General features: G+C 47.8%; 1 protein-coding gene across 1 annotated transcript in view; it reads left to right on the plus strand.

Moving 5' to 3' along the window:
• LOC101518668 (sterol 26-hydroxylase, mitochondrial) overlaps positions 1 to 22,531 on the plus strand; it is a 36,092-nt gene extending 13,561 nt beyond the window's left edge. The window contains exons 2-9 of the mRNA XM_004576824.2: positions 17,076 to 17,266; positions 20,095 to 20,294; positions 20,388 to 20,585; positions 20,732 to 20,904; positions 21,381 to 21,547; positions 21,688 to 21,769; positions 21,852 to 22,064; positions 22,188 to 22,531. Of these exons, the coding sequence (XP_004576881.2) occupies positions 17,076 to 17,266; positions 20,095 to 20,294; positions 20,388 to 20,585; positions 20,732 to 20,904; positions 21,381 to 21,547; positions 21,688 to 21,769; positions 21,852 to 22,064; positions 22,188 to 22,307 (1,344 nt within the window). The 3' untranslated portion in view covers positions 22,308 to 22,531. The remainder of the gene's footprint in view (positions 1 to 17,075; positions 17,267 to 20,094; positions 20,295 to 20,387; positions 20,586 to 20,731; positions 20,905 to 21,380; positions 21,548 to 21,687; positions 21,770 to 21,851; positions 22,065 to 22,187) is intronic.
• Positions 22,532 to 26,000: the final 3,469 nt, after the last annotated feature.

Genomic DNA, 26,000 nt, shown 5'->3' on the forward strand with positions numbered 1-26,000 from the left:
CCTCCGGAGTGCACAGTAAAATGTGATGCACATTGGCAAGGATACACCACAGCAGTTGCCCTGGGGAGGGAGCACAAAGATACCAGAGAAAACTAAGGAGGAGATTTTTGTATCTGAACATTTGTATTTGAGAAATGTGTGAAGCAAATATGAAAAGATATGAACATCTCTTAATCCTGGAAGGGTAAGTTCATGGGAGTTCATAGCATTATTTGCTTGATTTTTCAACATGAGAGTATACAGTGATCTCGTTCATCATGAATCCCAGTGGTGCCACTCTCTTGGACTGCTCCTGGAGGGAACATTCAAGGTCAAGTGCAGGGCTAGGAGAACCCAGGAATGCTGTGAATCATTTAGCACCTCCTGCCACTTAGAAATGTGAATTCCCCTTGTGTGAGGGAATTGGGGTTAACTGTCATCAACATTCTATGTCAGCATGGAGCACTGTCCTGGCTGCACTCTTGGCCTTTGACTAACAATGGTCCCTCTTTCTCACATCTGTCAGCTGAGGCAGAGGGGTTCCTGGAGAGCCTTCTGTTTACTTGGCAGATGGCTGCCAGCTTGGGAGGCCTCGTTTGTTGATTCTGGCAAAACTGCTTAAAGTTTGTTGAATTCACTTGAATGGTCAGGGTTATTGACTTGCTCTTCTGGTGTTGTATTCTTGTGTCCTAAGGAGCCCACTAGTCAGAACATTAAAATGCAGTGTCATTTGGGGCAGGGGATGGAGGAGGTAGATTTCAGATGATTTTAATGTGCTATTTTTAAATAGCAGTTTTATTGAAACATAACTGAATTATGTAGTCTGTCTATGAAAAGCATAGTGTAGAGTATATCCAAAGAATTATGCAGTCACCACCCTAGAGAGAAACCTGGGACTCTGTGACAGTCACCCCTCATTCACCCACCAGCCCTTAGCAACCACAAATCTACCTTTACCTCTATGGATATTACACGTATGTAGGGCCATTCCATCCACCCTCTCGCTCGGCCTAACATTGCAGCATCAGCCCTTTGTCCCAAATGTTACAACTGAGTACCAATCCCTCGGAAGGATGCACCGTACTTTGTTTATCCATTCATGCACCAGTGGCTGTCTGGACTGTTTCCACTTTCTGGCTCAGGATCAGCTTTTTGAGGTTTTGAGGCACATGTGACTCAGAATTTCCTAAGCTTGTTTTGGGTACTCAGCTCTGGAGGGAGTTGATGCACTGCATGGTGCAGAAGCTTCCTGTCTTCCTCTGGCTCACAGTTGCTGCATGACTTCTGGCCTGGGAGGCCGAGAGACTTCATTAATATAGTTGGTGGCCATCAGGGCCTGCCTTGGTTTATCCACTTTTGAACAAATTTATTTTTGATGATGACTATGTAGTTGAGAAGGGTATATGCCCATGTGGACCACTGATTAGCATCAAGGAATAGGGGAAGGTGGATTGAGACTATTATTTCTAGTTTTCTTTTTCTTGTTTCTGTATCTGAGGGAGGGGAGAGAGAAGGGGGAAGGCACACCCAGCATCCTATAAACACATTAGTACCAGGGTTTGGGGACAGCCACCCGATGTCATCCTAGGGTCCCCCGATGTATCCATTTTTTTTTCAAAGATTTTATTATTTACTTGAAAGGCAGTCAGAGAGAGAGAGAGAGAGAGAGAGAGAGAGAGAGCGCTTTCATCTTCTGGTTTACTATCCAGATGGCTGAAGCAGCTGAAACAACTGGTGGCCAACAATAGGTGGGAACCAGGAGATTTTGGATCTCCTGTGGGAAGTGGAGCAGCCAGGACTCAAACCATTGACCATATGGGATGCCAACACTGCAGGCTGTTGCTTTACTCATTACATTACATCACTGGTCCCAGATTATCTACCCTTAACATAAGGGCTCACCACTGTGTACCTTTGGGACCAATAATGCATAATTTCTTCTTTTAACTGATGAGGATATAAAGTCATGGGCTAAGGCCCAACAGATTCAACCGAAAGATACCACAGGTGTCTTTTAGATTTAAACAGCTTTATTATTTAAATAGACTGTGAAAAACAGGGCCCAGAGTGATAGCTCAGCTGGCTAATCCTCCTTTGTATGTGCTGGGATCCCATATGGGCATCAGTCTGTGTCTTGGTTGCTCCACTTCCCATCCAGCTCCCTGCTTGTGGCCTGGGAAAGCAGAAGATGATGGCCCAAGTCCTTGGCACCCAGCGCCATATGGGAAACTTGAAAGAGCCTCCTGGCTTCAGATTAGCTTGGCTCTGGCCATTGTGATAACTTGGGGAAGTGAACAGTGGATGCAAAATTTTTCTTCCTGTCCTTCTCTCTGTACATTGCCTTTCTAATAAAAATAAAATCTTAAAAAATGAAAAGCAGAATAAGCTAAAGGTTCTAAGTTTCTATGATCCTTATCGCACACATCCAAAAAGACCATATTTAGCCAAGAGGGAAGACTGATGGGTAGGGGGTGTTGTAGCACAATAAGTTATACTCCTTGCTTGGGACACCTGTATTCTATCTCAGATCACCTGGGTTCAAGTTCAACTTGGCAACTCTGCTTCAGATCCAGCTTCCTATTACTGCTCCTTGAGAGAGAGCAGATGGTGTCTCAGCCATGGGACTTCCTGCCACCCACATGGGAGACCCAGATGGTGTAGCTTCTGGCATTGGCCTGGCTCTGCCCCAGATGTTGCAGTCATTCAGGGAGTGAAGCAACACCATGTGCCAAGGGGCCTGGAGCAGAAAGTCCTGGTTACAATGTGGGAAGGAGTTCATGAGGTACTGGCTTATGGTAGTCCCCCACTCCCGGTGAGACAAGGAGGAAATGGGAGGTGGCTTCATCACAGCTGCTTACCGATCTCCCTCTCTTTCCAGTCCAGGAGGACCACAGCACACTGCCAAGACCAGGCCAGTGTGGCTCAAATATTCTCACGCATGCACATTTACAAGGTTGGCAGAGTTGGTTCCCTTCAATTCTATCCCCTTTAATCTGTTCTACTAGGACTTCTCAGGAGCATAGGTCACCTGTATCAGACTGACTGCAGCTGACTGTGGAGTTGTGTTCTGTTTGTCTTGGGCAGGACTGGAGGACAGTGTGTCCAACCACAACTCTCTGTAGGTTGGGCAGGCCTCCATGGAGTGTGGCGGGCAGCCAAGCCTCCTTTTTTGGCCTGTAGGAACATGCTGACAGCTTTGGGACAACTTGTGACATACATAACAAAAAAGGCCCAACAGGAATGGGGAGAGACCAGAGAGAACAAATCAGTATCCAGAAAGCTGATCTTGGGTCATCTGTGTGGAGGCCGAACCTCCGTGAAGCCAGAGGCTGATGGGATGTCTCCAGAATTCTTAGGTTCACATTATCTTGTAGCAGGCAGTGAAGCTGAGAGTAGTAGCAGCTGTCTGGGTCATCTCTGGTAGACAAGAGATGAGACACAGAAATGGGTAGTATCTCCCTTCACTCCTGACTTCCTGGGGTTGGTATTTGATGTTGCCTGAGCCAGAGTGGGTCTCTTTCCTCAGGCATGGCACCAGTGTGAGCAGTCCCTAAGCAGTCACTGTATGCCCCAACTCTAACCTGTCCTCCTCACATCTTGTCCACTTGTGTGCCCTGGTTTGTCCCAAGATGACTTGGTAGCTTCTTTCTTGTACACTTTATATAGGAATGGAGAACATCTTCCTCCCCCGATGTGTCCTTGGAGTTATCACTTTATGTCCATGATCATTGTCATCACTAATCCTGATTGCCCAAGACCAACACAACATCACTGATAACAAAGGCAATACCAAGTCCTAGTTGTTCATATCTTTTCTGTTTTTGCTACTTGCAAATGCTGATGACCTGCTTGTCTGAGGTGTGGAAAAGAAAAGAATGAGAAGAGCTAATTATGTGGTTTGGGACTTTGGCAACCAATCCCACCTCCCTGATCTTAGCACTAAAAATTGTGCACAACTGAAGAATTGTAGTCCAGGGCCAGGAGTTTTATCCACGTCTCCCACATGGGTACAGGGTCCCAAGGCATTGGGCCATCCTCCACTGTCTTCCCAGACCACAAGCAGGGACCTAGATGGGAAGTGGAGCAGCCAGGCATGAACCACTGCCCATATGGGATGCCAGTGCTTGAAGGTGGAGGATTAGCTTGTTGAGCCTCAGTGTCAGCCCCTCTATGCTAGTCTAAACAGCATCAGTGTACAGCACAGGCCTTCTGTTTAGCTGAACCACACATGAACCAGGCCGAGGCATGGTCAAGGCCCTCCATGTACTGAAACCCCTAAGAGACCCAAGTTGCTGACTCAGCCCCTGGATCTGAATCAGCTCTTCTAGGGGGTGACTACTCCATTCCCTGTTTCGCTCACTTCTTTGCAGCATTTCTCTTTGAGGAGTCCTGGCACCAGAGGTCCATAAGATCCTGTAGTCTTACTTTAGACTGAATGCCATGTGACCCCCCAAATCTCCCTCCTGGAACCCAATCCACAAGGTGGTACTGTTAGCAGGTGGGGGGGTCTCTGGGAGGCCACTAGGTTGTGAAAGCTGAGTCTGCATACCCTCAACCAGGAGGCCCCGACAGTGCCCTTTTCCCTTCCACCCTAAGCCAGAAGGCTTTGCCTAGGGACCAGAAAGCTGGCTCTAACATTGAGTCTGCTCGTGCATTGATCTTGGACTTTCAGCCTCAAGAAGAGCAAGACATAAATCTCTGTTGTTCGTGAGTCCCCTCTGCCCCTTCCCTGTTCCCAGTCTATGATGTTTTGCCATAGCAGTGTAAGATGACCAGGGTCGACCCGGGCTATCAATGGATCTTTAGTCTAAGTATTCAGTGGCATTGGTAGCCCTGAAAAAGTGCTACAGACTGAGGGACTGCCACAGAAAGTGAGTGCCTTACAGGGTGCCCACAATAACTAGGCTGTGCCAGGCCCAATCTGGGAGTGAGGAACTCAAGCCACGTCTCCTGCGTGGGTGTTCGAGATATCACCGCTGCCTGCCAGGACTGCATTAGCAGAAGGTTGGAGTCAGGAGCTAGAACCAGGCATTAAACCCAGCACTTTGCTATGGAATGCAGGCATCCTAACTGGCATCTTAGCTGCTGGGTTAAATGCCTGCCCTAGGATTGGACAACCCAGAAGCCTGCTAGTACCCATTGAGCAAGTTAGTGACCGTGAGTGACTAGCTCATGACTTGGGTCTTACATTGTCCATTATAAATCCAGGTCAGATCACACTGCCCACAAGGGGGTTATTGCTGCCCTTCTTGTTTTCCCTGGTGGTGGTATTCAAAGGATGGAAGCTTAGCTCTGTGGAAGGCTACAGTATGTCAGACCCACGCAGCAATCCCTCGTCACTATTTTGTTTGTTTAACAGAGAGAGAGAGAAAAATCTCCCACCTGCTGGTTCACTCCCTAAGTGGTCACAATGGCTGAGGCTGAGCCAGGCTGAAGCTAGGAACCTGAAACTCCATCCAGATCTTCTGTGTGAACAGCAGGGGCCCAAGTACTTGGCCACTCATCTGCTATTTTCCCAGATGTGTTAACAGGGAGATGGATTGGAAGTGGCGCAGCTGGGTGTTGTGTCAACATTCATATGGGATTCTTGTGTCAAACGATATGGCTTAACCCACTATGCCACAGCACCCCTCCCCCACCTTGATCACTTTGGGGGGGAGGTCCTTCTGGGGGGACCTGGACTCAAGGTGTGACAACTGCACTGAGAAGAATCAGGACACAGGAGATGCAAAGGCAAATGAACCAATGCATGCTTTATTGAGTTTTTCTGGGCACTTTAGATGAAAACTTTAGCAAGGCAGGCAGGTTAACTAAGCAATAGCACATAAGCCCCTCTAAAGATAGATCATGGGCCTGCAATGATGGTCTAGTGGTTGGGATTCCGTATGGGCACTGGTTCATGTCCCTGCTACTCCACTTGCCATGCGGCTCCCTGCTTGTGGCCTGGGAAAGCAGTTGAGGACGGACCAAAGCTTGGGACTGTGCAATTTGCGTGGGGGACCCAGAGGAAGCTCTTGGCTCTTGGCTTCAGATCGGCTCAGCTCCAGCCATTACAGCCACTTTGGGGGTGAGTCAGCAGACTGAAAATCATTCTGTATCTCCTTCTTTCTGTATATCTGCCTTTCCAATAAAATTAAATAAATCTTAAAGACAGATCACAAGGAATTCGGATAACAACCACCAGGTTTTATGGTAACAGCATTACAAACATGAGTTAAAGGAACTGATACCAGTAAACAAACAGATTTAACAACAACAAAAAAGGAACATAACAAAACTGTACTCAGACATGCTTAGGCCACAAGCACTAAAAAAGGAAGGAGATATGGTGAGTCGCCACATGTCCCCAGTCACGCTTGTCTGGATGAGGCCACTGCAGTCTCATCAGGAAGACTGCTTCCTGTCAGTACTCTCGGTCTGCTAAGAATGTATGAGACTCAGGTCCCTTGGGCATCCGGTGGTCTGGTTCAAGGGCCACCCTCCACTGTCTTCCCAGACCACAAGCAGGGACCTAGATGGGAAGTGGAGCAGCCAGGCATGAACCACTGCCCATTTGGGATGCCAGTGCTTGAAAGTGGACTCTCACAGGAGTCACTGTTGACATATTTTTCCTGTTTGCTTGAGTCATCACCAGGGTATGAGAGGAGACCTTTGTCCATTTCTAGGGAACTGACTGTCCTAATGACCAGGGAGTATTGTGTATCCTACTCATGGTCAAGGCCAATCAAGATAGGTGAGGACCATGTAATACTGACTTTATGGCACTCTCTCCCTTTTAACTAGAAGCAGCACAAGTCATTGGAACTCTCAGGGACAATGGTTAAAGCTTACCTCTCCTTCTTGTCATTGGATTTCCCTACCATCCAGATCTGCCATTGCCTGCCCAGATGCTGTTCCGTACCTCACTGGTCAGCCTTGAGGGTTTCACTGTCTGCTTTCCAAAGGGACACTGTGACTGTGTTGCCCTCAGGGTCTACTCTGAAAACAGTACCCAGAAGGTGTCACTCACATGCCTGTCACAGAAACACCTTCCCTGCTGTTCTTGCTTCACTGCAAGTTCTTGCCTCAACTTAGCAGGCTAAGGTTTAAACAAAGTTCCAGAGACACATGGGGCTTACACAACCACAGACACTTCAGGAGATACTGTGGGAACCCCCAGGCTGGGGTTGGAAGGAGGGGCAGGTCAGAGGAGCCCCACCTTCAGCAGGTGCAGCATTAGCTACTTTGGCTTTTAAATGGTTGTTCACTCTGTCAACAAGTGCGCTTTTCACCACCATCTGAGGCAGCAGTCCAACTGTGTGGTTGGTTTCACACCTCAGTGGCAGAATGAGTGGCCCTATTGGAACATCCTTGCTCCCTCAGCCTACAAGATGGTGGGAGATTACTGTCTTCTCTTCTGGCCAGGGCCAAGTTCCCAGTGGGAGGAGTCCACTGCCCACACTATCTAAACAAGAACATGAGGTGCTGCCAGATACCAAGAATCTTTCACTTTCTAAACTGGCCCATGTGGCCATGTGCCTTCAAAAAGGGCATTGTAACTTTACCAGCTGCACATTGAGCCTTAAGTGTGTCAAATTCACACGTGGTAGACCAGCCCAAGGCTCAGCCTGACAGATTCTGCTGCTGAAGATACCACAAGCCATTACAACTTAGAATGATTACGACAAGCTTGCTGACAATACAAAGGGGAGATTAGTCAGGGGTACCGGCTCCCACAATGCTTGTCTCACACTCTGGAAAGCACAGCCCCAAACACAATGGGACAGCTGACTGCAGCATGAGTTACAGGTTACCCCAATCACTGAGAGTCCTCTCCTGGTCCTCCCCAGCTGCAGGGCTTCAGCTCCTGCCTCTCTCCTTGGGAAACGAGGCAGACAGCCTACATCTCGTCAGAACTAGGGGATGGTGAGAAGCTGCTTCGAGACAGCTCCCAGGGAAGATGGGGCGAGGGGCAGTGGAAGGTGGCCTCCTGGCAGCTCCTCTCACAGGTCTCCTGATCTTTCATGTTCTGGAAGGCTCCTAGGGCATTCAGTCATTGAGGCCCAGGGAAGCCTGGATCCAGGCCTTGGTGAAGATCATCAGGGTGCCATGGCAAAGTCACACAGCCTGCTGGAGGCTGCAACCAGGAGAAAATCCCCTGCTAAGCAGTTTCTGACCCCTCATCTGATGCCGCCTGTTGTGAATGACAGCTCTGAGCTGAGATGAAACACATCACAAGGACACAGACTCTTTTTTTCTATTAAAATCACCTTAAAAATGTTTTTTCTTGGGCCCAGTGCAAAGTCTTGCATGCACTAGGACCTCATAGGGCACTGGTTTGTGTGCTGGCTGCTCCACTTCCTATCCAGCATCCTGTGTGTGGCCTGGGAAAGCAGTAGAGGATGGCCCAAAGCCTTGGGACCTTGCATCCATGTGGGGGACCTGGATGCATTGGGACACTGCACCCACGTGGGAGGACCCGGAGGAGGTTCCTGGTTCCCAGCTTCAGATCGGCACGCACCGGCCCACTGCAGCTCACTTGGGGAGTGAATCATCGGATGGAAGATCTTCCCCTCTGTCTCTCCTCCTTTCTGTATAAATAAATCTTAAAAAAAAAAAAAAAGGAAAATGTTTTTTGTTGGAGCTGATGTTGTGACGTAACAAGTTAAGCCTCAGCCTGTGATACAGGTATCCAACTGGTTTGATCCCCAGCTGCTCCACTTTCAATCCAGCTCCCTGATAATGTGCCTGGAAAAAGCAGCAGGAGATGGCCTGAGTGTCTGGGGCCCTGCACCCACGTGGGGGACCTGGAAAAAACTCTGGGCTGTTAGCTTTGGCTTAGCCCAGCCATGGCTGCTATGGGCAATGGGGAGTGACCCAAGGGATGGAATCTCTCTGTCTCTCTCTTCTCTGTAACCTCACCTTTCAAATAAGTAAAAAAAATAAATCTCAAAAATATTTATTTATTTATTTATTTATTTATTTATTTTTATTACATTTCATTTTATGACACCGTTACATAGGCTCTGGGGTTCCCCTCACCCCTTCCCGTAATATTTTTATATTTAAAACATTATATGAGAGAGAGAGAGAGAGAGAGAGAGAGAGAGAGAGAGAGAGCGTGTGTGCTTCCATCTCCTGATTTACTCCCCCAGGCTTGGCCAGGGTATAGATAGGCATCAGAAATTCCATCTGGGTTTTCCAGGTGGGTGGCAGGAATCCAAGTACTTCAATGGTCATCTGCTGCCTCTCTGGCAGAAACTAGTGTCTTAGGCACTCCAGTATGGGCTGTAGGTCTCAGGCAGTGGCTTAACCCTCTGTACCACGGTGCTTCACTTGCCCCATTAACAGACACTTCTTTTCATATGACTTTTAGCTTTCTGATATTTTTTGAAGATTTATTTATTTTTCTTGGAGTTAGATTTACAGAGAGAAGGTGATAGAGAAAGGAAGATCTTTCATCTGCTATTCACTCCCCAAAAGGCGCAGGAGCCTCTTTTGGGTCTCCCATGTGAGTGAAGGGTCCCAAGGCTTTCTTTAACTGCTTTCCCAGGCCACAAGCAGGGAGCTGTATGGGAAGTGGAGCAGCCAGGACACAAACCAGCGCCCACATAGGATGCAAGCACATGCAAGGCGAGGACTTTAGCTGCTAGGTTATCATGCCGGGCCCTAGCTTCCTGACTATATAGCAAAATCATTCACTGTCGATCCTACAGGGTGCAGACTGTGGTCATTTACCAATGGAACGCATTCTGAGAGACTGTCTTTAGGAGGTTTCCTTATTGTGCAGACCTCCTGGGGCCGGCGCCACATATGCAGTCTCTCCTGGACTAAAGCATCTTTCTATGGCACACAACTGTTCTGACATGTTCTTTTTATAATTTTGAGTCATCAAATCAGTTTTTATCATGTGCTCCTTGAGTTTGGGTGGAGCATTACAAAACCCTATAGCAAGACTGTATAAATAATCTATTCGTCCGAATCCTATTTTTCTGTGGTTTCTGTTGAAATCTTGAGCCCATCTGGGGTTAATTTCTGTGTATGGTGTGAGGGCTGCAGGGCACAGGTGCCTGACCTGGGAAGCAGGAAGGGGTGCCTGCTACGTCCCACACTGTGGACCTGGTTGTGCTCTACCCACAGTTCACCCGTCTGCATAGGGACTCTTACTAATTCCCACTTAAGGCACTCCTTTTTAAAAAAGATTTATTTTTATTTGAAAGAGTTACAGAGAGAAGGGGAGAGAAAGAGAGATCTTCCACCCACCCCCCCGGTTCATTCCCCAAATGGCCACAGTAGCTGGAGCTCAGCTGATCTGAAATGAGAAGTCAGGAACTGCTTCTATGTCTCCCATGTGGGCACAGAGGCCCAAGGACTTGACTCATCCTCTGCTGCTTTCTCAGGCCAAACACAGGGAGCTAGATCGGAAGTGAGACAAGTAGGACTTGAACCAGTGCCCATATGGGATGCTGGCGTTACAGGTAGAAGCTTAGCCTACTATACCACAACACTAGCCCCCTGAGGCACTGTTTAGGCCACTGTGGCCCTAGAAGCAGGTTCTATTTTTCTGCAGAATCAGCTAGTTACTTTGTGACATTTGTCCATCTGTTCTCTCATTTAAAGTCAGGCTGAGATACTGAGAAACAACTAACTGTTCTTCCAACACTTATTCTCTCTGCCCAGTGATCATTATGTGTGTACTGTAGCCTATTTTCAGTTCTTGCTAGTTTGTAGAGTTTCTGCCTGAGTCTCAGCAGGCACAGGTTTCTGCTGCTGCTTTGGGAACCCTATGCTGGCACCTTGTCAAAAGCCAGGAAGCCCTCCTGTTTCTCTCCTAATTCTTTTAGAAAGCTGCTGGAGGGGTAGATGGACTGCTGACATGGTGGTACAGTGCACGAAGCTGTTGCTTGTGGTGCTGGCTTCCCAAGCTAGAGCACTGGTTCAAATCTCCAGCTGCTCCACTTCTGACCTAGCTCCCTGTAATATGCCTGAGAAAGCAGCAGGTGATGGCCCAGGTAGTTGGATTCCTGTGACCCACATAGGAGACCCGGATGGAGTTCTTGGCTCTTGGCTTCAGCCTGACTCAGCTCCAGCTGTTTTAGCCATTTGGGGAGTGAGCCAGTGAACCAGGAGCTGGAAGATCTGTTTCTCCCTCTCTGTCATTCTGCCCTTCAAACAAACACAATAAATCAGAGAGAGAGAGAGAGAGAGAGAGAGAGAGAGAGAGAGAGAGAGAGAGGAGAGAGGAGAGAGAGAGAGAAACTGCTTAGCACCAGCGTGCTGTGGAGGAAAATGCTACTCCAGGCAGTGCAGGAGAAAGAGGCTCTGCCGGCGTGCTTCTCAGAGGGCGAGAGACACACACGGCCCATGCTGCCCGCCCCTTGATTTATGAGACAAGCATGATCGCCTGGCTCCTTTCTAGTTTCTTCTCAGGCTTCTCTCTCTCTCGTCCACAGCCAGGTTCTTAATGGGGCTCTGGAGGTTTTGAAAGACAACACACTTCTGGTTTTTTTTTTTTTTTTTTTTTTTTTTAGGTTTATTTTTTTATTTTATTTTTTTTTTAAATATTCATTTATTCATTAATTACATTGCTTTACATGACACAATTTCATAGGTACTGGGATTCCCCCCACACTTCTGGGTTTTAAAAATAATTTCGGGGCTGAAACTCACACTGCCTCCAATGAATCATTTAAAGTGGTGCAGGACATCTGGTACCAAAGCAGAGGAAGGAGGGCAGAACAAATTGGTAAACTACCCCAGCCAAACATTGACAGCACATATCTGGGTGAATGAAGACTCTAAGGTGGACCATGTCAATGGAACTTGGAAAGATTTTCTCATTCTTAGATTAGCGAGATCAACAGCATTTTAGAACTATTAAAACCACTTGCCGAGAACTCTGAGGTCACCCACCCCCAACCGGAGCTTCCGCAGGGGATGGAAGAAGTCCAGACACTACCGTGCAGAAACCAACATCATCGGAAAGATAACCAGAAGCCCTGAGCGGTCCACAGAAACAGAAGAACAATAAACGTACCCCGGGACCAGGGAGGAGAGCTTTCTCTGGTCCTAGCCTGGTTCCGGCTCTGGATCCCCACTCTCCCTCGCAATGACCATCGGGATCGCTCCGAAAACCCCTCATAGCAAACAAACAATCATGCAAACTAAAAAAAAACTAAAATAAATAGACAAACAACAAAAAGTAGAGCTTGGAATCTGACAGGAAAGAGCTGGAGTGGATCTGCTCATGCCTCGCTGGGTGGGACACAAAGATTAGTCACTCCTCATCATGGTGTTGAGGATTTTCCTGCACCCCCCCCCAAAAAAATGTTCTGCACCTTAATTGTCGACAAATGTCTTGTTAGAGTTACAAGCCAGTCTAGATTATCCTAAAATCTGCCAAGATCAGCAAATCATACTTCAACACAACAAATGGTTAAATACTAAAATGAAATAGACATGAGACAGCTTAATAGTACCCTATAGCCATTTTAAGGTATATAGCAGCCGGTCCTGTATATAGACTAAAATTGAAATGTCAATGAACTAATCATAGGATGTGGTTAAGAACTTGCATTTTTTTAACATACTGGTTACTCAAAACCATGTCAATTCCATAATGTTGCAAATTGCTGTTGATGTTATATATGGACTCTTAATTGACTGGGATGATATTCTACCAGCTTTAACTTCAGACCAGAAATAGTCTCCCCAAGAAACTGTTCAACCCATCTGGACAATAAGTAGCTGGACTCTATGCTTGGTATATGTTTGCAAAGAAAGAATCTTGATTGAATTTGAACTGTAATACTGCAACAAGGTGGAGGAATACACTAGGGGGGAAGGGTGTGGGGAGGGGTGGGGGGATTCCCAGAGCCTATGAAACTGTCACATAATGCAAAATAATTAATAAAAAAAAAACCACTTGTGTAGAACCCTCAGAGCATGTTCCATATCATGGACACTGGGATAACATCGGGTGGGTGTGCCCCATTCCCCCGTGCTGAGGTTGTTGGGAGGCTGGGTGAGGCCAGTCATGTTTACCTGGGGACAGCTGAAGGTGACACTGCCTCTCAGTCTGCTTGGACTGCCAGCATAAAAACGCCACTGACTTGATGGCTTCCAGTACCAGAAACGTCTGTTGTCAGGGCTGGAGGCTGGAGGCTGGAGGTGCCAGTCAGTGTGCTGGTGCTGTGGTTCCTGGTGAGGGCTCGCCTGCCGGACATGCTGCTGTTGGCAGTCACCTTTTCCTGGTGAACTCACATGGCCTCTTCTCACTGTGTCTGCCTGTGGAGGGAGCGAGCAGTCCCTCTGCTCCTTTTATTAGGATCTAATCTGATCCCATCAGGGCTCTACCCCGGTGACCTTGTATAACCCTGCTTACTCCATTCGTGGCCCCATTTCCAAATACAGCCACACCAGGGACTGGGGTCAGAATCAACATTCGGTCCATAGCAGAGTCGCCTGTAAATGGGATCGATTTCTTACTTACCTCACTGAGGGGTATGTGTTGGGTACAGTGGTCAAGACACTGCTTGGGACACCTGAATCATGTATTGGAAAGCCTAGGCCAGGTCCCTGCTCTGCTTCTGATCCAACTACCTGCTACGCACACTCTAGGAGGCAGTAGATGATGGTTCAAGTACCTGGCTCCCTGCCAGCTACAAGGGAGAGCCAGGTGGTTTTCCAGGCTCCGGCTTTGGCCTAATGTAGCCAGGCTGTTGGGAAAGGCAATCAGCATTTCTTCCCTGCCCTCTCTGTCATGTGCTTTGCATCGTGTCTAGCAATGTGGGAGGTAATCAAGAAGTACAACATGATCCTGCCCAGGGGTTTCTCCATACCCCTTGGAGAGACAAGACATCCACAGAGTTAAGCAAACAGTTTTGGAGCTTGTGTGATTAAGTTCTCAACAGCTGGGAGCACACGCTGAGAAGTCCTTCCCTGCTGTGTTTCTGGACCTTTTGTCCCCAGGGAGCATCAGCACATGAGCTTAAGAGTAAATGAATGCTGGATGAGTTAGCACCTTGCCTTGCTGGAGTCCCCTCAAGGTGAGAGCTGGCAGGCTTGGTCGTCCTGCAAGGTGATCCACCAGAGGGCTCTTCCGCAGTGCTCATCTGAGAACTTTCTCACCAGGTCGGGTTACAGCCTAATGGTCTGTCTCACAGACCCAGCACACATCTCTCAGCAAGTCCCCTGGTGTCTTTCGAAAATAGCTTCTTACATAAGCAGGGCTTTGGGGACTTCCACCAAGCATGCTAACAGAAGAGTTTGGCGAAAGAGGGGTCAGGAAGAGGGGCAAGGATAGGTAGAAGAGGAAATGTTCCAGAAACACAGAGGAAATGCCCTCATTTGAGCTGTGGGTCCTGAGAAAGTGCTGGCACCTGAGTGAGTGACTGTTTACCAGTCTCTTCAGCTGGAAGTTGGCCCCTCCCCTGCCAGCTCTGAGACAATGGCAAACTTTTTTAAAGAAGATTTATTTATTTATTTGAAAGACAGATTTACAGAGAGAGAAGGAGAAACAGAGAGATCTTCTATCTGCTAGTTCACTCCCCAAGTGGCTGCAATGGCTGGAGCTGAACCAACCTGAAGCCAAGAACCAAGAGTCTTTTTCTGGGTCTCCCAAGTGGGTGCAGAGGCCCAAGGACCTGAGCCATCCTCTGATGTTTTCCCAGGCCCTAATCAAGGAGCTGGATCAGAAGTGGAGCAGCTGGGACACAAACCAATGCCCTTAAGGGATGCTAGTGCTTGCAGGTAGAGGATTAGCTTGCTGAGCCACTGTGCTGGCCCCCCATGGCAAACATTCGAAGAGCAAATGTTGGTGTAAAGAGTGAAGAAAATTTGCCTGGAAGTGGCTGTTTATCACTTCCAAGAGACCTGTTGTCCACATTCTGAGAAAAATGTTAAAGCAATTTGATTTGAACTTGGGAGATATGAAATCTAGTAGATCAGTATTTCTTCAGAGTAATACATTCTTCCTTAAAGAACCCATACCTTGAAAACAGCTGAAGGTCACATTAAGAGGTGAGATTTGTTGGAAAAATGCTAGGAATTACTTTGCTTACTTCTGGGAACATTTTTGGTTATCCCAGCTGAGTCTGGAGTCCTGGTGGTTGGAGGCCAAGAATGCTGCTAAGTACCCAGTGACACATAGGACGGACTCGACACTAGCGTTACCCAGCCCCGAGCCTTGCCTTTGTGGACTGTCTTCTTATTACTTTTTCAACATTGATCTTATTTTATAAGATGCCTTTTATCTTTCTCTATTTTTTATAACCATCTGATACTTTATTTTTTATGTTAATATGATGTGAATAAAAAGAACAGTTTTGATGTAGTTCACATATTCAGTTTTAGGAATATATGACCTTTCCTTCTACCCTACCTTCCTTCTTTTTCAGTTTTTGAGATAGCATATTTTATTATTCAAACATTTTCTTATTTTCTAATATTGTTTACATGGTTGAGAAGGATGCTACTCATGTAGGTCTCTGATTAGGGTGGGGAGGGTCAGGTATGGAGGAAGGAGGGTGAGACAAATGACATAACATATTTTTTTTTTCACTTTCTTTTTTTTTTTTATTATTTAACTTCATTAATTACATTGTATTATGTGACACAGTTTTTAACTTACATTGCAGCTCAGGGCTTAATGCTCCACTAACTGAAGAGTTCAACAAGTAAAAAGGCCCTAGTTCAGCAGGAATGCAGATCCTTTTTACCTTCCCTAAGCCAAAGCATATTTTTTTCATTTTTTACTATTATTTTTTCATGATATGGTTCCATAGGCATACTGATTCCCCCTAACACCTCCCTCCACCACCCACTGATTTATTACAACAATGTAGTCCTTCAGCAACAGTCACAAGTCCAACATTCTGCTATTTAAGTGTATCATGGCATTGTAGGTATAGACAATGGTAGAAAGTCCAGCATCCCATTGTCAAGATACATACATCTTAAAATTTATATACACATTGGAAAGTCATTGGAAAGTCAGCTATACTGAGAGAAGGACAAAGAAGATCTCCCATCCGCTGATTCACTCCCCAAGTAGCTACAATGGCTTGAGCTGAGGTGATCCATAGCTGGGAGCCAAAAGCTTCTTCTGGGTCTCCCACGTGTGGGTGCAAGGCTTTGGACCATTTTCTACTGCTTTTCCAGGCCACAAACAGGGAGCTGGACGGGAAGCAAGACTGCCAGGATATGAACTGACTCATATGGGATGCTGGTGCATGCAACGCAAGGACTTTAGCTGCTAGGCTATCATGCTGGACCTTGTCAAGATATATTTAACAGTTGCAGTGGGAGTCTTCCTTCTATTTAGGAGTAGAACTATATACTTCAATTTATCTTCACTTCCCAGTTTGCTAATCTCCATTATACAGTTCATCTATGAGAATATAGGTATATAAATATTTATCTATATATCTAGTTACCTTGTGTTTTGCATGAAGGTTGCCTTATGTCAGGAGAACATAATGATATTTGTCTTTTTAGGAATCAAAATATATTGTTTTTTCTTTGTCATTTTTCAGTAGCCATGTCAACTTCGTAGGTGCTGTGGGTATCAACTATGAGGTGCTTAGGAAATTCTGAGATAAAGGCTTTGATAACTATGTTATTTCAAACATCATACCACATAGTTTAATTCATACATGGATTCTGATTTTATCACCCAGCTTCTTGTTTTTCCTGGAATGTCTCATTGCCTTTCTTTTTTCCTGTTGATTATCTAGATGTTGCCTTCATCCCATTGACAGCCAACTACGGTAGAATTTAGTGCTGAGCAGACAGAGTTTGCTACCTCATTTAACTAAAGAATTTAGTTTTTCTAAATTGCTAGACTGCTACTAGCTGGGCATACCCAGCTCACCACGTCTGCTGGTTTTCCCACCTCCATCCTCCAGGGGGCTCACCTCCCCCAGTGCCACCAGATAATTCTTTGCTGCCAATTGACCACTTTCTCATGTGCTCATTTTCTCAAGGCCCTCCCTTGGCCATCCAGGGCTTGCCTCCTCGCCCTGGTGTGGCAATCCCACACCCCACTATGGCATCTCCTCCCCAGAAGTACCTGCCCAGGCAGACCTCAGTAATTCGGCTTCACTGAATCCCCTCAGATACTCCACAAGGCCAGGTTTGGTCCAATGTGGATAACTTCCACGGGGACTCAGAAGATGGTGAACTTGGCCAGTGCCCCGCTCGTGGAGATGGTGATGCGGCAGGAGAGCAAGCATCCTATGCGGGCCGACATGCGGCTGTGGAAGGAGCACCGGGACCAGCGTGGCTTCAGTTATGGGCTCTTCACCACGTGAGCTGGGCCGGAAGGGGTAGGGTGGAGTCAGTGACTGACAGGGGGTAGGGCCTTCCTGCTTGCGCTGAGATCAGTGCTCCGTCTAGAAGCTCCAGCTGAGGCCCGCTGAAGCCCAGGCATGCTAATTAGCCTTTCACCCTTGTGTCTCTCACCTGTGAAACAGGAGGCTTGGACCAGAGTATCCCCAAAGTATCACTCCGGCTTTTATAGATCCATCTTTCTATATTGTGGTTGAAGAAAAAGTCAAGTCATAATGCAGTATGTCTGCTTATCATCGGGAAAAATCACGACTGTGTTACTTGGGAAGGCTCAGTTTAGTTTTTTCAATAATTTCCCCAATTCATGCTTATTGCTGGATGTAACTTTCATAGCTGCTTCTTACAGAGGAGAGAGACACACACACATGTCAACGTTGATATACCTAAGAAAGTTGGCAAGTTTTTGGCAGGGAAAGGTGAGGTAACTTGCTTTGTAAGCAGGTAATAGTTACATATTACAGCCTTCTGTCTGTGTTAATAGAATTCTGGAAGTAGCAAATGGCTTTGCCCCACCCTAGCTGTTTGACATCCATATTTTAGCAACTTACAAAATTAAAGTTGACAACAGAGGCAGTAGCAGTCACCACCGCAACAGTGATCATGTCCTTTGTGTTTAGGACAGGCCAGGCACCAGGTGAGCTTTTGAGAGTTAGTGTTCCATTTGATCCTCTCAATAAACTTGAGCAGTGGACGCGATTAGTATTCCCATTTTAGAGAGAAGACACTGAGCCAGAAATTTTTTTAATTTAATTTTATTTTAAAGACAGAGTTACAGAGAGAGGAGAGACAGAAATGTTCCATCTTCTGTTTCACTCTCCACAGGACAACAATGACCAGAACTGGACTGGTTCAAAGACAAGAGCCAGGAGCTTCCTCTGGGTCTCCCAGTGCATGCAATTGCTCAAGTACTTGGGCCATCATCTGTTGCTTTCTCACGCACATTAGTAGGGAACTGGCTTGGAAGTGGAGCAGTCAGGATGCAAACCCATGCCCATATGGGATGCCAGTGCTGCATCTGGAGGCTTACCATGCTACATCACAGCATCATCACCCCACCCCTACAAAGGTTTTTCCATCACTTGTCAGGTGGCCCGTCAAGCAAGTAGTGGAACAGATCACTCTGACTCTGGCACTCTGGGACTTCAGGCTTAGCACTGTTGGAGAGGAGCTGGACACGTCAGAGGGCCTGTCCCACCTATCTTCATGTCCACACATCCATTCTCCTGTTGTGAGTCTCCCCTTCCTTTATGTTATTGCTTCCCAGGTTAGTGGCTTCTGGATTAAAACAATTCTTGGCTCCTTTCTTTAGAAGTCTGGGAGCAGAGCGGAGGATTTCTGCCATTTCATGTGATGTGTGATTCTAAAGGCAAGAGTTGGGTACCACATTGTAGTCAGGTCAGATGGTTTAACAGCTCAGATCTGGAATTTTAGCTGAATATGATGTAGACCTTTTTGTGACCAATTGTTTATTTCAAGTTTCCAAAGATATTATAAATATACATGCATACACATACATTTAGTTATTTCCCATTTTATTTGAAAGGCAGAGAGAGAGAGAAAGAACATTCTTCCACTCATCCACCATTCATCCTCCATGTGCCACACTCAGCCAGGCTGAAGCTAGGCACCCACAACTCAGTCCAGGACTCCCAAGGAAAGGTGTGGGTGTCTCAAGCAAGCAGTAGCTTCACCTGCAGTGCCACAAGGCCCACCCGTTGCTGTGTGTCCTTTCTTGCTTTATCTGGAAGTGTGCTAAGAGCTGTGTGAATGTATCAGACTTCTCTTTCTCTGAAAATTGGGCCATAGTATACTTCCTGCTCTACAAGCAGCTGTAAAACATGGACTCATCCTTAGCTTGGGTAGGAAAGGCAGCAGGCTTGAAGGAGAGCTGGAGGTGAGGATAGACAGCTCCAGAATATAAAACCCCATAGATGGGCCCGGTGGCGTGGCCTAGTGGCTAAAGTCCTCGCCTTGAACGCACCCTGGGATCCCATATGGGCGCCGGTTCTAATCCTGGCAGCCCTACTTCCCATACAGCTCCCTGCTTGTGGCCTGGGAAGGCAGTCGGGGATGGCCCAGAGCACTGGGACTCTGTGCCCTCGTGGGAGACCCGGAAGAGGTTCCTGGTTCCCGGCTTCAGATCGGCACAGCGCCGGCCGTTGCGGTCACTTGGGGAGTGAATCATCGGATGGAAGATCTTTCTCTCTGTCTCTCCTCCTCTCTGTATATCTGACTTTGTAATAAAATAAAAAAAATAAAATAAAACCCCATAGAGGAAGCACGGCCCCACCCCCACCACCTGAGCATCCCTGCCTAATCAGTGAGGGAGTTCACCATGTTCTGCATGGCCAGGCCTCAACCTTGGGGGGAAGGGGGATTCCCTGTGTCATTGACCAATGAAGCTAAGCAGAGTCAAAGAGGCAGAACATAGCACCTCAGGAATCTGATTTGCTCTGTGTCCACCTCCTCTTACGGGGTCTGGAACCATCAAAGCTGCCTTTTGCTTCATCATATGCAGCAGATTCTAGGATGGTCGTGGTCAGTTTTCATTTAGTGTTTCCCCCATGTGTCAGGCAATGATTTAAGTGCTTCATTCAGTGAATCGAACTATGCTTTCAGCAAGACATTCTTACTGCCCCATTTCACAGATGGGGAGGAAGGCACACAGCTGTTAAGACACCTACCTAAGAGGTCACCCACCTGTCAGTGGATGACTGGGGGTGGAGGTCATTGACTCAGTACCCTTTTGGGGACTTAGGTATGTGTTGTTCTTCCATGTGCCCACAGAGAAGGTCACAATTGGTACCGCAAGCGCCAGGCTCTGAACCAGCATTTGTTGAAGCCAGCTGATGCTGCACTCTATGCCAATGCCTTAAATGAAGTGGTGGACAGCTTTATAGTGCGATTGGACCAGGTGCGGGCTGAGAGCGCCTCTGGGGACCAGGTGGCTGACATGGCTGAATTTCTCTGCTACTTTGCCTTAGAAGGTATCCTTGCTGGGAGAGGGGCCTGGGGTGGACCCTGCTCCCTGTCTGGAGGTCCTCTTGGCCTCCTGTGATGACCTCCCTTGCACAACCCAGCTATCTGCTACATCCTGTTTGAAAAACGTATCGGCTGCTTGGAAGCATCCATCCCGGAGGAGACAGTGAACTTCATCAGATCTGTGGGGCTCATGTTCAAGAACTTACTCTATGCCACTTTCCTCCCCACGTGGACCCGTCCCCTGTTGCCCTTCTGGAAGCGATACTTGGATGGCTGGGACAGCATCTTTTTCTTTGGTGAGATGTCCTACGCTGGAGCCAAGGGTGGAAGTTGGAGCCAACCCCTCTCAGGACCTTCTCTGTTGTGCTGTCAGCTGTCAGTGGGGTGCCTGCGGCTCCTGGCAGGTCAGGACTTCTGACCACATTCTTTCTTGCACCTTCAGGGAAGAAGCTGGTGGATCAGAAACTTGAGGAGGTGAAGGCCCAGCTCCACGTAGCGGGACCAGGTGGGGTCCAGGTCTCTGGCTACCTCTACTCCCTGCTGACCAATGGACAACTCAGTCCCCAGGAGGTCCTGGGCAGCCTGCCTGAGCTTGTCTTGGCCGGAATGGACACGGTGTGTATAAGAGGAAACCCTGTAGCTCCCAGCTCCCATCCCTGGCTTCTTTCCTCATTACCCTCCAAATGACCATGACTGCTATCTGCTTCTCTTTCTGTGACTCAGATGTGATGCTAGAAGGAAAACATGTGGGTTGTGCAGCCCTGCCGAGGGGAGCGGGGACTGATTCTTGTGTGTATGGAAGTACTCTATGAGTCGTGGGATCTCCTTGCCGTCTCTGATGGCTGGGAAGTCTCATCTCACGTCAACTGCATCTCTGACTTCCTGCAGTTTAAGGGGACAATTGAAAGCATGTTCCCAAGCACCTGCTGTCCTGGGGGAAGTTTCTCTTTGTTATAGTCTTCTCCTGTGGCTAATGGGCAGTGCTCCCCCCACCATTTTGCATGACCCCACTCATACAGCTGCCCATTGCACCACACTGGCCTTTCTCCTGAAGCCTCCTCCCCTCATTCCACCTCCTGTTCTACTCCTAGACATCCAACACACTCTTGTGGGCCCTGTACCACCTTTCAAAGAATCCAGAGATCCAGGAGGCCTTGCACAAGGAGGTGGTGAGTGTGGTGGCAGCTGGACAGGTGCCCCAGCATAAGGACTTTGCTCACATGCCCCTGCTCAAGGCGATACTGAAAGAGACCCTACGGTAAGCGGCTGCAGGGTAGGGGATGTGGGGAGGAGGAAGCGGCAGCGTGAAGGTAAGTGGGAGGGGTCAGTAGAAAGTAGGTGCTGGACCTACAGAGGCAGGATAGAGCCTAGGGACTCACGACTGCCTTTTCCTTGCAGCCTCTACCCCGTGGTCCCTGCCAACTCCCGTGTCATGGTGGACAAGGAGACTCGAGTCGGTGACTTCCTCTTCCCAAAGAACGTGAGTGGGGCCTGAGACTCCCTGGGCCTGGGAGCATTGACTCCTGTTGATGGAGTCACGTTTCCTTGCTCTGCTTCCATAGACCATGTTTGTGTTCTGCCACTATGTCACGTCCCGAGATCCCAGCATCTTCTCTGAGCCAGACACCTTCCAACCCCATCGCTGGCTGAGGAAAGGCCAGCCTGAGATCTCTAGGATTCAGCACCCATTTGGCTCTGTGCCCTTTGGCTATGGGGTACGGGGCTGCCTGGGCCGCAGGATTGCTGAGCTGGAGATGGAACTGCTGTTGGCCAGGGTGAGCTGCAGGGAAAGGCTGAAGGGCCCAAGGAGGGTCAGGTGGGAGTGTGCAGAGCTGGGTGGAGGGCCTGCGGGTGGACATTGCAGACTCCAACTGGCCTGTCTGTGCTTTGCTTCCCAGCTGGTCCAGCGGTACAAGCTGATGCTAGCTCCCAAGATTGGGGAGGTGCACAGCCAGGCTCGCATCATCCTGGTTCCCAACAAGAAGGTGGGCCTGCGCTTCCTGCCTAGGCAGTGCTGACCTGGGCCCTGTGTGCTGGGCCTTGCTCCAGGACCTGGCACTGCAGTGCCTGCCATGTCTCAGGTGAGGAGAGAGAGAAGGGACCGTGTCCCTTCGCACAGAAACCTGAGCATTGGCCACAACAGTGGTTGTCAGTAGCTGTCACTCAGATCCAAGGTCCCTCCCACATCAACTTACTGTCCTTGGGCCCCATATAAAATAAAGGACTTTTACTCATGACTGGATATTTAACTTCAAAAACATTTGTGCTTTCTAAACACATAAAAAAATAATAGGACATTGCAAAATGTATTGGAGTATGGAAGGTTCTTGAACCTCCATTGACAGCAGTGGCGCTTTGCTTTGCTCACACTGAGCAGTTCTACAGTTTGTTAAAAAAAAAAAAAAAACAGTTGGAAAACCATTTATGACTGAAGAAAGCAGTGTTGTTAGTTTTGACTAGCTAGTATCTGACCCCCTTCTATGTTTGAAGATGCACTCTCCCACCTGGGCACGGTGATGGGAGGCCCAGCTGCTGGCCACCAAGAACATCATACGGTTCCCCAGCTCACACGGCACTAAGCAGGAGCCACTGAGTGGCCCAAGGCAGGGACCACGTGCATCTCAACAGAAAGTGCAGAGCTGCAGGTGGTGGTGTCCAAGAGTGGAAGCCTGGGCTGGAGGTGACCTTGGACCAGGCTGGGGACCCTGGTCTGAGTGAGGAGCAGAATAGCTGTCACATTAATTCTGTAATGGTCCAGAGCTGCTCTAGGTCACCTAGGTTCCTGCTGGCTCTCAGTACTCCAAAGGTAGGCAGCCACTGCCCTTGGACCTGTGCTGGTGCCTCCCAGCTGCCCCAGAGCAGAAAGAGCAGGGGCAGCACCAGCCTGGCCTCTGCTTCTCTCACCTTCCAGATCTTTTCTGGACATTTGCAGGCTCAGCCCAGTGCCCTGACTGTAGTACAGAAAGCTCCCAGGAGAAAGGGGGTGGGGCCTTGACCTCCAGTGCTCCACAACCCCAGCTTGGAAACTCAGCAAGTCCCAACTGCCATCACCCCTTTGCCAGTGTGAATTTTTGCTGAGTCATGGAAAAATAAGTAAAATAGACTGTCTCATTGCTCTGATTAAAATCTTTCAGTGGCTCCTCTGGGTCCCCAAGGCCAAGTGTAAAATCTTCCTGTCAGGTTTCAGAGACTTGTCGGCAACGCCCGCATCACCGTGTACCCCGAGTGGAGGGACTGGGGTTACAAAAAGACAACACATAAGACAACACGAGACAACACACAGTGGGTCATTCTTGTAAAGAGAATGCCATTTATTTGAGGTTAGCCTGCCTCTTTTATAGTCTGCCCAGTTCCTCCCAGTATTATCCCAATGCTCAAGCAACTCCTAAGCTCCCCCGAGGGCATCTTAAAAAAGGGGAAGCAGGAAAGAGGAACTTGCGGTCAAGCCAGGGGCTAAATGTATTAGGCCAAAATTGTCCATCCTGTTACCCCTAGAGAAACAAGCTAAGCTGTGGAGTTAACCCTTGGGAGACCGGGGCCTACAGAGACTCATGTGTTCTAGCACTTTCTGCCCCTTTGGGCAGCTGAGCAGACTTGCTTGCATTCTCCTTGTAACTTCCGCATCTTGTACTTCCTGTCCGTCTCTTGGAACAGCCTCTTCACCAACTGTCACATCAGAGAACTTGCTCTGTTTTGGGACTCAGCTCAAATGTCATTGCCTCCGTAAAGCCTGCCCTGATCTCTTTGAACTCTGGTGAACACTTTCTGCTCTCAAGCCTTCAGCACGCCTGCCTGTCCGGCCTACCTTGCCACCCCGTTGTCTCTCCCTGCCTGGTTGTTAGCCCAGATCAAGCGTCTTTCACTTGGCCTCACTGAGTCTGACCCCCAGTATGTGCCTGATAATGTTTGTTGAGTGAGAAAGCTCTGGAATAGGAGGAAAGGAAGGGGAGGAGAGTAGAAGACAGTGTTCTCTACACTGAGAACTGGATGGAATTCCTCTTCTTTTTTTTTTTAAGATTCATTTATTATTTTTATTGCAAAGTCGGATATACGGAGGGGAGGAGAGACAGAGAAAACCTTCCATCCATTGATTCATTCCTCAAGTGGCTGCAATTGTCAGAGCTGTGCCAATCTGAGTGAGAAACTTGGAGCTTCTTCCAGGTCTCCCACATGGGTGCAGGGTCACAAGCCTTTGGGCTGGCCTCGACTGATTTCCCAGGTCACAAGCAAGAAGCTGGATGGAAAGTGGGGTAGCCAGGATTAGAACCAGGGCCCATATGGGATCCCAGCGCATGCAAGGCAAGGGCTTGAGCCGCTAGGCTACCATGCTGGGCCCTGGAATTCCTCCTCTAAGGCGTGGCTTCCCATTGCATCTGTGCAGTGGATTCACCTGTGAGAGCTCATGAAAGATGCAGAGAATAGGAGTTGGACCAGCGTTTGTGTCACAAAGTCAACCACAGCATTGAGAGAATGAACCAGCCAGTGATAAAGATATCTGTCTTGTGACTCTGTCTTTCTAATAGTAGTAGTAGTAGTAAATAGGGTGAGCATTTGCTATAGCAGCTTAAGTTACTGTCTGGGATGCCCATATCCCATATTGGAGTAATTGATAAAATTCCACTTATTCTGGCTTCCAATCTGACAATCCAACTTCCTGCTAATTCATTTCCTGGGAAGTAGCAGCCGACAGCTCAAGTCCAGAGGTCCCTGTCACTTACGTGGGAGACTCTTGACAGTTCCTGGCTCCTGGCTTTGGCTGGCTGCAGCTTGTTGTGGACATTTGTGAAGTAAACCAGAGGATGGAAGATACCCCACTGTCTCACACAAATCCTGTCATCTGTGACACAGGTAAAACTGGAGGACATGAACTGTAAAAAGTCTGGCACAGAAAGACAAACAGCCCCTGATTCTGTATCTCATGCCCTTGTGTGCCTCATCTAAAAAAGTCTAACTCAGACAAATTGATTAATATGGAGGTTGCTAGGGAATGAGGCAGGGCTTAGGGGCCTGGGGAGTTATTGTTCAAGGGTCACAGAATCTCAGTTTGATGAGGGGAATACATTCAAGAACTCCATTGGACATCATGGTGACTATAGCTAATAATACTACATCTGAGTAATTAGGAACTATAAAGAGGTATACTTCAGATATCCTCAGCACATAGACACACACACAAATAGGTGTGTGAGGTCGAGCTTATGTTAAATAACTCAGGTTAGCCATTCCATAATGTATGCACCCAAACTGTGTAAACCATAAATATATGCACTTGAAAGTATTGAAAAATATTCACGAAAATATGTGAAAAAGAGTTTATATTTATGAAGATCATTTATATACAATGAAATATTGCTCAACCAGGAAGATAGCAATATGCACATTCATGCTACCACATGGATGAACCCTGAAAACATGCTGAGTGAAAGCCAGATGCAAAATGCCACATGCTTCCTGAGTTCGGGTATATTAGGTATTCAGGACAGACAACCAATTAGAAGCAGAAAGTAGGTGAGAGTGATTGTCAGACTGGGGAAAGGGAGCATGTGGGTGGACCATGCTCTTTCTGAGGTGATGCATATGATCTGGAATTAGATACTAGCGATGATAGCATAAATTCGTGAGTATACCCAGATAACATCTAACTGTATGCTTTGAAAGGATAAATTGGGGGCTGGCACCATGATGTAGTAGGTTAAGCATCTGCTTGTGGT

The sequence above is a fragment of the Ochotona princeps genome, chromosome 5 (assembly GCF_030435755.1).
Source record: "Ochotona princeps isolate mOchPri1 chromosome 5, mOchPri1.hap1, whole genome shotgun sequence".
NCBI lineage: Eukaryota > Metazoa > Chordata > Mammalia > Lagomorpha > Ochotonidae > Ochotona > Ochotona princeps.